Source organism: Cnephaeus nilssonii (genome assembly GCF_951640355.1).
Source record: "Cnephaeus nilssonii genome assembly, chromosome: 5".
Taxonomy (NCBI): Eukaryota; Metazoa; Chordata; class Mammalia; order Chiroptera; family Vespertilionidae; genus Cnephaeus; species Cnephaeus nilssonii.
In genome coordinates, this window is record NC_137076.1 from 6,363,073 (window position 1) to 6,381,128 (window position 18,056).

The following is an 18,056-nucleotide window of genomic DNA, read 5'->3' on the forward strand; positions in this document are numbered from 1 at the left end:
TAATAGAGGCAAAAACAGACAAACAGGGTGAGGGCAAGACAGAGAAAGAGGTGAAGCTCAAGCAAAGAACTGGGGGAATAGAAAAAAAGGAGACAGTGGAAAAAACAGAGGTATCTATCTATAGCTACAGAGAGAGAGAGACTCGAGAGAGGTATAAACAGAGGGACACAGAGCGAGGTAAGAGGCATAGAGGGGAACAACAGGAAGAGAGTAAGACTGCCCCGAATTAGAGACTGGGCCACAGGACAGGACTGTCCAGGGTGCTGTTGTTAGGCATGGAAGTGGAAGGGAGGAGTGAGCAGGGTAAGCCAAGGAAGGGGCGAGTTTGCAGCAGCCTCTGGCTGGAGAGCTGCCCAGCCGCCAGGACTCAGACCTCCACGGTGGGTGAGTGAACCTCTGGGGGGGCTCCTGCTGAGGCGGCAGGTGTGGGGGCTCCATGCCTGGGCTCCGCAGGGCAATGGTTTGACACAAGGAAGGTGAAGAGAAGAAATGAGACACAACCCTACAATGTTAAAGCCGTGGGAACCTTGGAAAGCCTGGGCAACTCCTTCGGTTTACAGACTGGAGGACGGAGGCCCTGGCGTGGATGAGCTGTGGGCAGAGGGAAAGCTGGGCCTGTCTCCTCGCTCCTGACCTCAGTTTGCCCACTGCACTGCCTTCTCTGAAGGAGGGAGCTGGAGGGGCCAGGGTTTGGGATCTGAGGAGAGCGGGGGACCAGTGGCTCAACGCATCTGGGTCCCCAAGACCGAAGGTGAGCACTGGGTGGGGCCATACCCCTGAGTCCCCATGGGGATGGGGTGCCGTGGCTCCAGACGTCTCCTTTTCTCAGTGAGTGCCTTCCAGGTGTTTCTTTTCTCCCCCTGTTCTCTCTTCCCCGCTGGCTCTCAGACTAATTAGTGTGGGGGCTTAGGGAGCCTGTGGGAAGGACAGACAAGCCTTTCCCACGAGCTCAGGTTCCTGCAGCCCAGTGGCCCAGCCAGGGCCGGAATAAGGGAGAAGATGAAATGTACAGAGGGGAGGGTGTGTCTGAGCGGAAGAGGGGGAAGCGTTTTGTCTTCCCCGTGAGGGGCGTGGGAGGATAGGAGCGGCATAAAGAAGGTTTCGCTGACCGTGAGCCCTAAGACAGGGACCAGTGATGGGGTCTTAGAGACCTGGACAGTTGGTTGGGTGTCAGAGCAAATAGGACAGCCACAGGATAAGACTCAGGAGGGCGGCTTGTGCGCTCAGAGCCGTGAAGCCCACGGAAGGCGCGTGCAGGGGGTGGACCTGGGAGAGTGGGATGGGGTGGGCATGCCCTGCAGAGGCCAGGCCGCCAGAGCTGAATGCCCAGGAGGAGGAGCGAGTCTGAGGAGTGGATCCCATGCGGAGAGGCGGCCTGGCTTAGGAGACTCGAGGTGAAGCAGGGCCAAGGCTGAGCTGGGTCCAGCTCGTTGTGAAAGCTGCAGGGTTTCTGTCTGGGGCAGAGCGTATGTGGACAGCATAGAGGCGCTGAGCAGACTCGGGGGGAACAGCATCAGTGTCGGGAATGGGTGGTGGGTCCACTGGGCAGCAATCTCTCCCTCCCTCCATCGCAGACATGAGCGCCCAGCCCCACAGGAGCCTCTCTGGTGTGGGAGTGGGGACACCAGGGCTTTCCCCGCAAAGACAGAGAGGCCACCTGCACTCCCGGCGCCGCCACCGCACCACCTTCAGCCCTGCGCAGTTGGAGCAGCTGGAGTCAGCCTTTGGGAGGAACCAGTACCCTGACATTTGGGCCCGAGAGGACCTGGCCCGGGACACCGGTCTCAGCGAGGCCAGAATCCAGGTGATGGATCCTGGGCAGAAGTGCGGTTTGGGTGCTGAGGAACTACTGGGACACACATTTTCACAGGCATTCTGACCCTGACCTAAAATTCACCAAAATATAGCCTCATCCAACAGTCACCAGAACCTCCTCTGCACCGGGAGTGCCCCTGAGTGAACCCAGAGCTAACCTAATCTAACTTGCATTTCAGCACCTACCCCCACCCTTAACAGTGATTGAATTCCAACAGAAATCAATCTTAACTCTACACCTACATATAGACATTTAACCTGGTCCCTAACCATGGCCTCAAAACTCAACCAGCCTGAGGCTCCCTCAATTCTAACCGTGGAGTTCATCGATCTTAAGCAGAAACCCGACCCTAAGTTCAACCCTGTCTACAATTAAACTTGTCCATTGTCTGAATGTCTAATAATCCTAGGGGAAATGTCCTATTCTCTGGGGAGGGAGAAATGCCATTGTGTCATATTTATCTCTTTCTTGTTGCAAGTTAACATTTCTTACCCAAAGTTGCAGTAGGGCAAATGTAGATACAAGTCGGGGATAACAGTATGCGTCTCGCTTTGTCAGGAGGTCTGGCGCAGACATGGCTCCTGGAGAGCATTGCTTCCTGTGGTGATGTGGGAGACATTCGTGCCCTGTACCTATACCTTCTGCCATTGGGGAGGGGGTTGCCTGTAACAGCGCCACCTAATTGAGAAGAGGGCTCTGACATGGCTCTTCTCCCCCTCCTCAGGTCTGGTTCCAGAACCGCAGAGCTAAGCAGAGGAAGCAAGAGCGGTCACTGCTTCAGCCACTGGCCCATCTGTCTCCTGCCACCTTCTCTGGTTTCTTGCCCGAGTCCCCTGCTTGCCCCTACTCCTACTCAACCCCATCTCCACCGGGGACCTGCTTTCCTCACCCCTACAATTATGCTCTTCCCTCTCAGCCCTCCACAGGTGGTTCCTTTGCTCGACCCCACCAGTCTGAAGACTGGTACCCCACCTTGCACCCAAACCCCGCTGGTCATCTTCCCTGCCCCCCACCCCCACCCATGCTTCCTCTCAGCCTTGAGCCACCAAAGTCCTGGAACTAAGGTCAAACAAGTGCGGATAAGGTAATTAATTGCCCAGTCTCTGACCTTCAGGAAACAGAGAAAAGTAGAAATATGGTGAGGGGCAGCTCAGAGAGTAGAAATTTAAAAACAGGAAATCATGATAAAGGCTCACTGAGGTGACTGAGAATTTAGGGAGGTGAACCTACTGGAAGATGCACATAAGCCTCCATGGAGGTGACTGGGGGAAGGGTAGTTTTGATGGAAGCAATTGTTGCTGCTGGCGAACAGAAAGGGTCGAGGGAGATAGAGCTTGTGGGGCTTCATTCATTGAGATCACAATTTAAGATCTTCATCCCAGCTGTTGCTAGCTGATTTCAAGAAGGCTTTTGATTTAAAGGCTCCCCATAGATTCCTTCCCAATCATCCACCCTACACCCCAAATCAATTACTAACTTTTCTTCATTCTGTCCTAGAAATATCTCTTGAATTTATTCTTCTCTTCTCCATTCCAGCAGACATTGCTTTTGCTAGCTCAATATTTTCTAATTCTCATTGGTTTCCTTAGCTTCAGTCTTTCCAATTCCAACAGACCTTGCAAATTCAGTCATCAAAGAATGGCTCCCAAATGTCCTATAAAAAATAAATAAGATCTGATTCACTTGGCCTGTAAGAGACTTAACATTCTTTCAACCTAACTTTTAAGGTGACTGCATGTTTTATTTTCTTGTGGGTTCTTTTTTTAATTGGAACAAAGGAAGAAGATTTTTTTTGTGTGTATATAGATACCATAAAGACTGTGAAGAAATCTATATGATCTAAGCCAGGCAGTTTCATTTATAGCACTGTTTTTTATGTAGTTACATGATGTGATGGTAGTGTTTTAAACTATGAAACCCCTGAGAGATTGTACCTCCTAGTTGAAATACTCTATCTACACTAATAAAAGAGAAACATGCAAATTGACCATACCTCCCCTACACCAACAGCCACGCCCACAAGCCAATCAGGAGCAGGTATGCAAATTAACCCAGCAAAGATGGCGACCACCATGGAGCTGGAGCGAGCAGGAGGCTTGGGTTGCCCCCAGCAATGGAGGAAGCCAAGCTTCCCACCTGCCCTGGCCGACCCTGGCCTCCGCTCAAGGAGGCGCTGAAAAAAAAAAAAGAAAAAAAGGAGAGTCTGGGAACCTGGATTGCCAGGGTGTGTGGCCAGCCTGAAAACAGCCTCAGCTCCTCACCCAGGCTGGCCACACCCCCATGGGGCGAGGGTCCCTACTGAGGGGCTTGGCCAGCCTGCAAATAGCCCTCAGCCCCTCACCCAGGCTGGCCACACCCCCATGGGGCGAGGGTCCCCACTGGGGGGCTTGGCCAGCCTGCAAACAGCCCTCAGCCCCTCACCCAGGCTGGCCAGGCACCTCAGCAGGGCCCCCCACCTTGAAGGGGGTGTGGCCAGCTTGAGAACAGCCCTCAGCCCCTCACCCAGGCTGGCCACATCCCCCCAGCGGAGACCCTCACCCCATGGGGGTGTGGCCAGCCTGCAAACCACCACAGGCCCCTTGCCCAGGCTGCCCCATGCCCTAAGGGAACTCCCACCCTGATCTGGGACACCCTTCAGGGCAAACTAGTCCTGAAGGGTGTCCCAGATAATAAAAGGGTAATATGCAAATCGACCAAACGTCAGAACGACCGGTCACTATGACACGCACTGACCACCAGTGGGGCAGATACTCAACACAGGAGCTGCCCCCTGGTGGTCAGTGCACTCCCACAGGGGAAGTGCCACTCAGCCACAAGCTGGGCTGATGGCTGGCAAGGGTAGCAGGGGTAGCAGGGGTGGCAGGAGCCTCTCCCGCCTCCATGGCAGCACTAAGGATGTCCGACTGCGGGTGTACACAGCCAACATGGGATGTACCATCACCCAACCACTTCCACAAGTGACACACTCAAGGGAGCGGGCCTAAGCCGTCAGTCAGACATCCCCTGAGGGCTCCTGGACTGCTAAAGGGCGCAGGCCGAGCTTAGGGGACCCCCCCACCCCCCAGTGTATGAATGTTGTGCACTGGGCCTCTAGTCCTCTCTAATAAAATGGTAATATGCAAATTAACCATCAGTCCGCTACATAAACCACGCCCACCAGCCAAGCCACGCCCATCAGCCAATCAGGGCGTGTATGCAAATTAACCCCAATCCAATATGGCTACAGTCACAGAGAGCAAGGTTTCCCAGGTAACAGAGGAAGCCAAGCTTTCCATAGCCGTTGCAGGCCTAAGCCTCCACTCAAGCTACAAAGTTTCAATTATAGAAGGTAAACAAATTCAAACAAATGGCGGCAGAATGGAGCTTGAGAGAGCAGGCCAGGGTTGCCGGCGGCAACAGGGGAAGCAAAGCTTTCTGCACACCCTGGCTGGGCTCACCCGCTTAAGGCTACAAAGTTTCAATTGTAGAAGGTGAATTAACTGCCACAGAAATGGCTGCCGCCCCGGAGGGAACAGCAGGCTTGGCTCTGCTCCAGGCTACAAAGTTCAATTGTAGAAGGAAAATAAATTCCAGATACCAGGGCCTCTGCTTGGGTTGCCAGGGGGCGTGGCCGGCCTGCAAACCACCACAGGCCCCTCGCTCAGGCCGCCCCACACCCCAAGGGAACCCCCACCCTTATCTGTGACACCCTTCAGGGCAAACCAGCTGGCCCCCACCCGTGCACCAGGCCTCTATCCTATCTAATAAAAGAGTAAGATACAGATTGATCATCACTGCAACACACAATATAGCTGCCCCCATGTGGTCAAAGATCCTGCCCCCATGTGGACACAAGATGGCCACTACAAGATGGCCAGCAGGAGAGGGCAGTTGGGAGGCACCCGACCTGCAAGGGAGGGCAGTTGTGAGGGACCAGGCCTGCAAGGGAGGGCAGTTGAGAGGGACCAGGCTTGCAAGGGAGGGCAGTTGGAGGTGATCAACCCTGCAGGAGAGGGCAGTTAGGGGTGACCAGGCTGGCAGAGGAGGGAAGTTGGGGGCAAACAGGCTGGCAGGGGAGCAGTTAAGCATCAACCAGGCTGGCAGCGGAGTGGTTAGGGGGTGATCAGGCTGGCAGGCAGAAGCAGTTAGGGGCAATCAGGAAAGCAGGCAGGCAAGCAGTTGGGAGCCAGCAGTCCTGGATTGTGAGAGGGATGTCCGACTGCCCGTTTAGGCCCGATTCTACCAGGAGTCCCAGATTGGAGAGGGTACAGGCTGGGCTGAGGGACAACCCCCCGCCGTGCACGAATTTCGTGCACCGGGCTTCTAGTTTATAATAAATCATGCTTCAGAAAAAGGAGAGGACTTCCAGGCAAGATGGAGGTGTAGGTAAATGTGTTACTCACCTCTTCCCACAACCACATCAAAATTACAACTAAACCACAGAACAACCATCATTCAGAACCACCTGAAATCTGGCTGAATGGAAGTCCTACAACTAGGAAATTAAAGACACAGTCACATCCAGACTGGTAGGAGGAGCAGAGGCAGGAACAGGCTAGTCCCACACCCATGTGTGGCAGATAAAAATAGGTCCCTGGCCGATGTAACTTAGTGGTTAGAGCATCAGCCGTGCACCAAAGGGTCTTGGGTTCAATTCTGGGTCAAAGGCACATACCTGGGTTGCAGCTTCAATGCCTGGCACTGGTCAGAGCACATGCAGGAGGCAACCAATCAATGTGTCTCACAGCGATGTTTCTCTCTCTCCACTTCCCTCCCCCCATCTCTTCCACTCCCTCCCTTCCAATCTCTCTAAAAATCAATGGAAAAAATATCCCTGGCTGAGGATTAACAAAACAAAAAAAAAAATGGGCCCAGCTGGTGTAGTGGTTGAGCGTCAACCTATGAACCAGGAGGTCATGGTTCAATTCTGAGTCAGAGCACATACCCAGGTTGCTGGCTCCATCCCCAGTGGGGGTGTGCAGGAGGCAGCCAATCAATGATTCTCTCTCATCATTGATGTTTCTATCTCTCTCTCCCTCTCCCTTCCTCTCTGAAATCACTAAAAATATGTATTTTTTTTAAATGAGAAGGATATCTCAGCCATGGAGGTGCCACCTGAGGGGCAAGGGGGTCCCAGCCATAACCAGGCTCCTCAGCCCCGGGTTCCAGTACCAGAAAGGGAAGTCCCATAACTTCTGAATGTAAAGTCCAGCAGGGATTATGGCTCAGTGAGACAGATTATTGCTGGAGTCCCAAGCAGTTCCTCTTAAAGTGCCCATCCATGGACTTATTCAGACTCACTTCCTCTGAGCTCCAGCACTGGGGCAGGAGCTTGAAAGGCACCAGAGACATATAGGGAGGAACTGAATTGTCAGGCATCAAGGCAAGACTGGGGTGTGGGGGGTACCTTTCTCATAGACAGAAGTGCTGACCGAGGTCATTGTTCCTTTGCTGAGCCTTCTGTCCACAGAGCCATCAGACAGGAGCATATCTGAAACTCTATAAACTAAGCTCACACTGTTTTCCCCACCCTGGTGATTCCCTGAGGCCCTGCTCCACCCAACTTTTAGGCCCACACAAACTGTTTCCAGTGACTTTTCTATAGGAATGGCCTGTCTTGGCTCATGCTTCTGATTTTCCCAAAATCTCTCAAGTAAGCAGCATCTGGCCTCAGCAAGCCCTGTACCTCTCCCTAAGTGGCCCCAGGCCTGGTACTATCAGCTGCCAGCCTTGGTTCACAGCATGGCCTTGCCTGGGAACTTCCAAGCCCAGCATAAGTAGCAGCCATCTGCAAATCGCTTTGTAACTCATACTGGGTGGCCCCAGGCAGAACACAGGCAATGGCTGTCCTTGGCCTGTACTTCCTGAGAGGCCCCAGAGCCAGCGCACACAGTAGGCAGCTTCCGATCACATTGAAGTACAACCACGCAACCACCTCCACAAGCGACACACTCAAGGGAGACACTCAGTGGGCACCAGAGTCCTGCTAAAGTAAGTACTGTTCTATGGGGTGGGCCCCTGCACAGCTGCTGCTCCACTGTGCTCAGAAATTGGTGTCGGTAGTCACAGCCAGTTCTTCCAACTGACTGGTCAGGTGGTAAATCTCTCCCATTGACATGCCAACAGCAAACAAAGCTCAACTACAAGAGGAGGGTGTACACAGCCCACATGGGGTGCACACCTCAAGTGAACAGCTTGGGTCATTGGGGAGGCTGAGCCACTGGACCCTACAGGTCACTTAGTATACTAGGCCACTCTACCAAGCCGGGGAGGTATAGCAGCTCTACCTAATACAGACAGTCCTTGGATTACGTCGGACTCAACGTATGTCTTTTCGTGGTTACGTTGCCATCTCCCATTTATTTATAAAAATAAAATAAAAAAGTTCCGTCATTTCAACGTATGAACATATGTGCTTTATGTTTTTTATTATTTATTTACCACAAGTAAAGGTCATGAATTGTTATCTTTCTTTTAATTTATTTTTACTGTTTCACTTCATTACTGCTGTGTATGTGCTCCATGTGAGTGACGTAAGTGCTTATATAGGTGGGTTCCGACTTACCAGCGAAAATCGCATTGCGACGTGCTGTAGGAACAGATCTCTGATGTAACCCGAGGACCTACTGTATATAGAAACAAACACAGGAAGACAGCCAAAATGAGGAGATAAAGAAACATGTCCCAAATGAAAGAACAGAATAAAACTCCAGAAAAAGAACTGAACCAAGTGGAGATAAGCAATCTACCAGATGCAGAGTTCAAAACACTGCTTATAAGATGTTCAATGAACTTAGAGGAAAAGTAGAAGAACTTATGAGAACTTCAACAAAGAGATAGGAAATGTAAAAATGGACCTAGAAACCAGAAAAAAAGAACCAGTCAGAAATAAAGACTACATTAACTGAAATGAAAAATACATTACAGGAATCAACAGAGGAGTAGACAAAGCAGAAGATCAAATCAGAGATCTGGAAGATAAGGCAGCAGAAAACATCCAAGCAAAACAGCAAAATATAAATGGGGATAATATAAGGAGCCTCTGAGACATCTTCAAGCATACCAACATTCACATTGTGGGGGTGCCAGAAGAAGAGAGAGAACAGACAGCTAAGAGACATAGGAAAAAATGCTCAATGTCAATAATCATCAGAGAGATGCAAATTAAAACTACAATTAAGTATCACCTCACACCTGCCAGAATGGCTACTATCAATAAATCAACAAACAACATGTGCCGGTGAGGATGTGGGGGAAAGGGAACCCTAGTACACTGCTGGTGGGAATGCAGACTGGTGCAGCCACTGTGGAAAACAATATAGAATTTCCTCAAAAAATTAAAAATGGATCTGCTGTTTGATCTAGTGATCTCACTTCTGGGAATATATCCTAAGAATCCCAAAACACCAATCAGAAAGAATACTAGTATATACACCCCTTTGTTCATAGCAACATTATTTACAATAGCTAAGAACTGAAAACAGCCCACGTGCCCATCAGTAGATGAGTGGATAAATAGGCCATGGTATATTAACAGCATGGAATATTATGTGGCATTCAAAAAGAAGTACCTCTTACTCTTTGCGACATCAAGAATGGACCTGGAGCTGAAACCGGTTTGGCTCAGTGGATAGAGCATCGGCCTGCGGACTCAAGGGTCCCAGGTTCGATTCCGGTCAAGGGCATGTACCTTGGTTGCGGGCACATCCCCAGTAGGGGGTGTGCAAGAGGCAGCTGATCGATGTTTCTCTCTCATCGATGTTTCTAACTCTCTATTCCTCTCTGTAAAAAAAAATCAATAAAATATATATATTTTTAAAAAATGGACCTGGAGAGTATCATGCTAAGTGTACCGGGCCTCTGGTTGGTGTATAAAAATGCCATCAATTTCTGGATATTAATTTTGTATCCTACTACTTTGCAAATTCATTTATTAAACCTAGTAGTTTATTGGACGAGTCTTTAGGGTTTTCTATGTACAATATGTAATCTGCAAATAATGTGTTTTACTTCCTCTTTTCCAATTTCAATGTCTTTTATTTTTTCTTCCCATCTGATCACTGTGGCTAGGACTTCCAGTACTATCTTATATAATAAAAGCCTAGGTGATGTCACGCCCTCGTGTGACACCCTTGCACAACATTGTCACAATGTGGCCGCCACAAGATGGCTGTCCTCACGTCATCACAAGATGGCCACCACAGGATGGCCGGCAGGGGAGGGCAGTTGGAGTGACCAGGCTGGCAGGGGAGGGCAGTTGGGGGCAAGATCAGACCGGCAGGGGAGGGCAGTTGGGGGCGATAGGGCCAGCTGGGGAGGGCTGTTGGGGGCGACCAGGCCGGCAGGGGAGGGTGGTTGGGGATGATCGGGCTGGCAGGGGAGCAGTTAGGGGGCGATCAAGCTGGCAGGCAGAAGCGATTAGGGGCAATCAGGCAGGCAGGCAGATGAGCGGTTAGGAGCCAGCAGTCCCTAAACCAGCAGTTGGACATCCCCTGAGGGGTCCCAGATTGGAGAGGGTGCAGGCTGGGCTGAGGGACACCCCCCCATGCACGAATTTTGTGCACTGGGCCTCTAATGTTAAATAAGAATGGTGAAAGGAGCCCTGGCCAGTATGGCTCAGTGTTTAGAGCATCGGCCTGCTCACCAAAGAGTCGTGGGTTAGATTCCTGGTCAAGGACACTTGCCTAGGTTGCAGGTTCATTCCATGGTTCAGGTCAGTGTATTTGGGAGGTAACCAATTGAAACATGTCTCACCTCAATGTTTCTCTCTCCCCCTGCCTCCCTTCTACTCTATCTAAAAGCAATGGAAAAATATCCTCAGTTGAGGGTTATAAAAAAAATATTTAAATCCTGTGCTTAAGGGACATGCTTTTAGTTTTTGCCCATTGAGTATGATATTGACTACAGATTTGTCATATATGGCCCTTATTATATTGAGGTATATTCCCCCTATTCCCACTTTGATGAGAGTTTATATCAATATTGGGTGATGGACTTTGTCGAATGTTTTATCTGTATCTATTGATAAGATCATGTGATTTTTATCCTTCATTTTGTTTATGTGATATATCATGTTTATTGATTTGTGAATATTGTATTAATCTTGCATCCCAGAATAAATTCCACTTGGTCCTGGTGTATGATCTTTTTAATGTATTGCTGGATCCAATTTGCTTATATTTTGTTGAGGATTTTAGTATCTATTTTCATCAGGGATATTGGCCTATCATTTCCTTTCTTTGTAGTATCTTTATCTGGTTTTGGAATTAGGATAATGCTGGCCTCATGAAAAGAGCTTGGGAGTCTTCCCTTTCCTTGAATTTTTTGGAGTCATTTGAGGAAGATAAGTGTTAGTTCTTCCTTGAATGTTTTATAAATCCATCCAATCCAGCACTTTTGTTTGCTAGGAGTTGTTTTTGTTTTGTTTCGTTTCAATTTCATTAGTTGTTATTGGCCTATGCAGGTTTCCTGATTCTTCCTGATTGAGTATGGAAAATTGTATGCTTCCAGGAATTTGTCCATTATGCCCAGGTTTGTTGGCACATACACTGAGTGGCCGGATTATTATGACGACCCCATCAGTACTTCGTTGGGCCACCTTTTGCCTTCAATACTGCGGCGATTCTTCTTGGCATTGACTCCACGAGATGTTGAAAGGTGATGCGAGGAATCTGACACCATGCCTCATGAATAGCACTGTCCAGTTCTGTGAGATTTGATGGTTGTGGAACCAGCTGCCTGATGGCTCTTTTAACTTTGTCCCACAAATGCTCAATTGGATTGAGATCTGGTGATTGTGGGGGCCACCTAAGCAAGGTAAAGTCTCCCTCTTGTTCTTGAAACCACTCCTGCACAACACAAGCACCGTGGCATGGCACATTGTCTTGTTGGAAGAAGCCATCTCCATTGGGATACACCATCAACATGATAGGATGAACTTGATCAGCAACGATACTTAAGTATGTTGTGCTATTCAGACGTTGTTCCACATGAATTAAAGGGCCCAAATCATGCCAGGAAAACATGCCCCAAACCATAACACTGCCCCCACCAGCTTGAAGGGTTGTACTCATACATGTGGGGTGCGTGCTGTCATGCTGTTTCCGCGAAATTCTCACTCTGCCATCTGCATGATGCAACTGGAAATGTGATTCATCGGACCACATGACTTTTTTCCAATGCTCGACTGTCCAATCCTGTGTTCCTGTGCAAATTGGAGACTTGGTAACTGCAGACAGCAAAGGTGTTCGAACAGGCCTTTGGCTTCCATATCCCATACGATGCAGTGTACGGCTAATTTGCCTACAAACATCAGGTGGTCATAATAATCTGGCCACTCAGTGTAGATGTTCATAGTATTTTCTTACAATCTTTGTATTTCTGTGGTGTCAGTTGTTACTTTGCCTCTTTCATTTCTTATTTTATTTATTTGGGTCCTCTCTCTTTGTTTCTTGATGAGAACCAGCTTTATCTTTTCAAAGAACCAGCTCTTTGTTTCATTGATCTTTTTTATTGATTTTTTATTCTCTACATCATCTATTTCCACTCTGATCTTTATTATTTCCTTCCTTCTATTTACTCTGGGTTTTTCTTATTCTTTTTCTCATTATTTTACTTATAGTGATAGATCATTTATTTGAGCTTTTTTTTGCTTCTTTAGGTAGGCCGATAATGCTATGAACTTCCCTCTTAGGACTGCTTTCACTGTGTTACATAGATTTGGGGTTGTTATGTATTCTTTTATATGTTTCCAGGAATTTTTTTTATTTCTTCCTTGATCTCATTGGTAACCCATTCATTGTTCAATAACATGCTTTTCAGCCTCCAGGTGTTTGAATGTTTTTTAGTTGTTTTTTAAATATATTTTTATTGATTTAAGAGAGGATGGAAGAGGGAGAGATATATTGAAACATCATTGATGACAGAATCATTGATTGGCTTCCTCCTCGCATCGCCTTTCAACATCTCGTGGAGTCAATGCCAAGAAGAATCGCCGCGGTATTGAAGGCAAAGGTGGCCCATGAAGTAGGATTGGGCCCACAACCCAGGAATGGGCCCTGACCGGGAATCGAACTGCGACCTTCTGGTTCATGGGTCATCACTCAAACACTGAGCCACGCCAGCTGGGCAAGTTTTTTATTATAGTTTATGTCTAGTTTCATGCCATTGTGATTCAAGAAGATGCTTGATATGATTTCAATCATCGTGAAGGTATAAAGACTTATTTTGTGTCCTAACATGTGGTATATTTGAGAATACTCTATATGCACTTTTGCAGCTTTGGGGTGAAATGTTCTGTAAAAACAAAAATTGTTTAGTTCCATCTGATTTAGTCATTTAAGGTTGAAGTTTCCATATTGATTTTTTGTTTGAAAGATCTATCCAGTAATGCTAATGGGGTGTTAAAGTCCTCTACTATGACTGTATTGCTGGTGATCGCTCCCTAAAAGTCCTCCAGGAGTCTTTAGATGTATTTAAGTGTTCCTATATTGCATGCATATATGTTTTCTTTTGCATACATATATGTTTACAAGGGTTATATCCTCTTGTTTGATTGATCCCTTTAGTACTATGTAGTAACATTTTTGTCTCTTTTCATTGGAGCATGTAAGCCATTTACATTTAAGGTTATGATTGATACAATTTTTTTTCTTTCTTCTCCTTCTCCTTCTCCTTCTCCTCCTCCTCCTCCTCCTCCTCCTCCTCCTCCTCCTCCTCCTCCTCCTCCTCCTCCTCCTCCTCCTCCTTCTTCTTCTTCTTCTTCTTCTTCTTCTTCTTCTTCTTCTTCTTCTTCCAATAGTCCCTTTAGAATTTCTTGCAATTCTGGTTTGGTAATAGATAATAAACTCCTTTGGCTTTTATGTGTGTGTGTGTCTGAGAAGCTCTTTATTTTACCTTCAATTTTGAATGATAGCCTTGCTGCATATAGTAGTCTTAATTTCAGATCCTTAATTTTCATTGCTTTGAATACTCCATGCCATTTCCTTCTGGGTTGTAGTGTTTCAGTTGACAGCCTTATGGGAGCTCCCTTGTAGGTAACTTTCTGTCTCTCTCTCACACTAGCCTTAAGATTCTCTCTTTGTCTTTAATGTTTGCCATTTTAATTACGATGTGTCTTGCTGTGATCTCTTTGTGTTCAACTTGATTGGGACTCTCTGTGCTTCCTGAACTTGAATGACTTTTTCCTTCAACAGGTTAGGGAAGATTTTTGTTATTATTTCTTCAAAAAGTTCTCTATCCCTTGCTCACTTTCTTCTTCCTCTGATACCCCTGTGATGTGGATGTTGTTCCATTTCATGTTGTCCCAAAGTTCCCTTATACTCTCCTCATGCTTTTTTTTTTTATTTTTTAATTGATTTCATAAAGGAAGGGAGAGGGAGAGAGAGATAGAAACATCAATGATGAGAGAGAATCTTGATAGGCTGCCTCCTGCATGCCCCCTGCTGGAGACCGAGCCCACAACCAGGGCCAAACCAGCTAGAGCTATACTCATGCTTTTTAAGTGTTTTTTTTTTCTTTTTTGCTGCTCTATTTGATTGTTTTTATCTACCTTGTATTTCAAATCACTTATTTAATCCTCTGTTTCATCAAGCCTGCTTTTAATTCCTTCCAGTGTAATTTTTAAATATATTTTTATTAATTTCAGAGAAGAAGGGAGAGGAAGAGAATCATCAATTGGCTGTCTCCTGCATGCCCCCTACTGGGAACCGAGCCCACAACCTAGGCATGTGCCCTGCCTGAGAATCAAAGTGTGACCTCCTGTTTCATAGGTCAACACTCAACCATTGAGCCATGCTGGTCAGGCTCCAGGGTATTGTTGATGTCAGCTATAGTATTCTTCATTTCCAACTCGTTGTTCTTTATGGTTTCTATGTACTTTGTCATGCTGATGTAGTTCTCACTAAGTTCCATGTAGTTGTATTTAAGTTCCTTGAGCATGCTTAGAACCATTACTCTGAACTCTATGTCTGTTAAATTGTTTAGTTCCATATCATTTATTTCTTTTTTCTGGATATTCCTTCTTTTCTTTCATTTGGGTGTTGTTTCTTTGTCTCCCCATTTTAGTTATCTTTTTGCATTTGTTGCTATGTATTAGATATAACTGCTATGACTCCCAGTCTTCATGTGGTGACCTTTGGTAGTAAATTTCCTTTGGGGCCCAGTGGTATGGTGTCCTTGAACTCGTGAGCTGGATGCTCTAGAGTGTCATTTTGTGGGTTATTTGGGCTCTCCTGTTGTAATTGGGTCTTGATTGTTGTTGTCCCATTCATGCGTGGGATCTCCTCTCAAGCAGCCTAACTGTGAGGCTCACCCTGACCACAATGTGCGAGCTGTTGCACAGGTGCTGACAAAACAAAGCAAAACAGGAAATAAATGAAAACATGCAAAAGAACTCAAGAGCAACAGCAAAAACAACCACAAAAGAAAAGAGAATTAGGAAAGAGAACAAAAATAATAAGAAAAAGTAAATAATAATAAAAAATAAAAAGAGTATTAGAAGAGCCCTCGCTGGTTTGGCTCAGTGGATAGAGCAGCAGCCTGCAGACTGAAGGGTCCTGGGTTTGATTCCAGTCAAGGGCATATGCCCAGATTGTGGGCTCGATCTCCAGTGTGGGGCTTGCAGGAGGCAGCCAATCAATGATTCTCTCTCATCATTGATCTTTCTCTCTCTCTCCCTTCCTCTCTGAATCAATAAAAATATATTTTACAAAAAAAAAAATGGGAAAGATTATGAGACGGTAAAAAGAAGAAAAAGATAAAGCAAAAGAAAACATTAAAAAAGGATAGAGGCAAATATGAAATATGAAAGAAACACAAGAGAAAAGAGTAAACAATAACAATAGTAATAATACCAAAGCAATAGAAAAGAAAAAATAAAGAAAATAATGGGGGTGAGGGAGTGAAGTTCATCTCAGCAGATTTAGTGCCTATTCGAATTTCCCTTTGGATCTTGCTCTTATGTTGTCTGAGGCTGTTTTGTATGCCACTTTCAGGCCTCCCAGGAGGTACTTTTGTGCTACCCAATGTCAGAAGCTGACCACGTTTGGCTAGCTTGAAGTGATCCACAGCTTGTGGTTGCCTCCACTGGGCTTGGCTGCCCACAGGAGGGGCGAAGCTGAGCTCGTAGGCTGGCTTTTTAGCAGCATGGGGCCCTAAACTGGGTCAGCAAACGTTCGGTTTTCAAGGGAAGATGGTGGGTGTGTTCCCAGAATGTTTCTTTATCCTTGGCAGGACAGAGCCCCTCTTAGGCAGACCAGTGGGGTCTGCCAGGAGCCAGGAGTTTCTATCAACTCTTCCATGGGAGAGAAGTGCCAGCCAGGTCCCAGGAATGTTGTGGAAATGGCCCCTCCCCAAAGTCAGTCATTGACACTCCCTGAGACTGCTGCCTCCTCAGCAGGGATTGAGATGCAGGGTGGGACACACTGGATTCCATAGGGTGGGGTGAGTGGGATTCCTTAAGATAAAATGAGCTGTATATGGGGTGGGAGGATGGCGGGGGTATGTTTGCCTGTTCTGCTGTTGGAAAGGGCTTGTGAATCTCAGGAAAAATGGCTTCTGCGATATCAGGGATGGGGAAAATGACTCAGCACAGGGATCCTGGCAGCCACTCCCCAACCTGTGACTCTCCCCAACTCCTTCCACCCCTGACTTTCCTCAGGTGACTCCAGTCCGCACTGCCCTACATCCACTGAAACCTAGAGTGAGTGACTGAGAACAAAACTTCTATGTGCCAGCCCTTTAAAAAAAAAAAAAAGTGGTTTTGTCTCTGGGAGGTTCAGCTCCTTGGCAGATAGAAGCCCCTCTGCTGGTTGCTGTGTGGGTGGCTGTTGCCAGCTCTAGCTGTCTGTGCTGGGGAGCCCTGCCTGGGTTCCAGGCCCCTCTCCTCTCAGGGGTAACCCTCCTTACCCTTGGCCCACTGCTCCTGGGAGCTGGGCCAGCGCCTCTCATGACCCCACCCTTCCTACCAAACTCAAGGTGGTTTCTGCCCTTCCTTGTTTAAAAGTCTCCTCTTCAGCCAGTCTTCAGCTGGTAACTCAGGGTGAACATTCCCCAATTTAGCTTTAATTCCAGTTAGATTCCGGGAGGAGGTGCAAGAAAGATCCACCTACTCAGCTGCCATCTTCTGGATTACCCGGAACATCTTAATGACCTGGCTCAGCACAAGGAGCATGTGGAAGCTGCACAGGGTGGGCGTTTCCTGTGGGAGACAGCACATTCTAGCAGTGGTTGCTGTGGAGGGGCCCCCTCGAGAGGAGCCAGGATACACCTGCAGGTTGAACACTAGGGGCTGAACGGATCCTCACCCTGGTCCAGGATGAGGAGCTAATGGGTTGGACTCAACTTAGTCTTAGTAGGAGCTTCTTGGGAGCCAAGGTGTGGTCAGAGGGGACCCCCTTCCCGGCCTGGTTAGACAAGTCACCATGAGGCTGAGTCTCCGAATCTCCAGAAGGACTGCAGGTTGACCCAGAGCCTGGCCACATGCAAAACCCTCTGCCTAATTCTACCCTCTGGGTATAAAGGCTTGGTTCTGGAAATGGGATCACTGGCCTGGTCCTCCTGCCCTTAGAGGATTCTCATTTTCCTCTCCTCCTTGTCCTCCTGTTCTCCTCTCCTCCTTGTCCTCCTGTTCTCCTCTCCTCCTCCTTGTCCTCCTGTTCTCCTCTCCTCCTTGTCCTCCTGTTCTCCTCTCCTCCTTGTCCTCCTGTTCTCCTCTCCTCCTTGTCCTCCTGTTCTCCTCTCCTCCTTGTCCTCCTGTTCTCCTCTCCCCCTGGCCTCCTGTTCTCCTCTCCTCCTTGTCCTCCTGTTCTCCTCTCCCCCTGGCCTCCTGTTCTCCTCTCCTCCTCCTTGTCCTCCTGTTCTCCTCTCCTCCTTGTCCTCCTGTTCTCCTCTCCTCCTTGTCCTCCTGTTCTCCTCTCCTCCTTGTCCTCCTGTTCTCCTCTCCCCCTGGCCTCCTGTTCTCCTCTCCTCCTGGCCTCCTGTTCTCCTCTCCCCCTGGCCTCCTGTTCTCCTCTCCCCCTGGCCTCCTGTTCTCCTCTCCCCCTGGCCTCCTGTTCTCCTCTCCTCCTCCTTGTCCTCCTGTTCTCCTCTCCTCCTTGTCCTCCTGTTCTCCTCTCCTCCTTGTCCTCCTGTTCTCCTCTCCTCCTTGTCCTCCTGTTCTCCTCTCCCCCTGGCCTCCTGTTCTCCTCTCCTCCTGGCCTCCTGTTCTCCTCTCCCCCTGGCCTCCTGTTCTCCTCTCCCCCTGGCCTGATGTTCTCCTCTC

The 18,056-nt window shown here is 48.1% G+C and overlaps 1 protein-coding gene across 1 annotated transcript; it reads left to right on the forward strand.

Moving 5' to 3' along the window:
* Positions 1–275: 275 nt before the first annotated feature.
* On the forward strand, positions 276–2,879 carry PROP1 (PROP paired-like homeobox 1; the record flags this gene model as incomplete). Its single annotated transcript, XM_079771697.1, has 3 exons — positions 276–384; positions 1,575–1,804; positions 2,541–2,879. 3 exons carry the CDS (start codon positions 276–278, stop codon positions 2,877–2,879), a joined length of 678 nt encoding a protein of 225 aa, XP_079627823.1.
* Between the last annotated feature and the right edge of the window lie 15,177 nt (positions 2,880–18,056).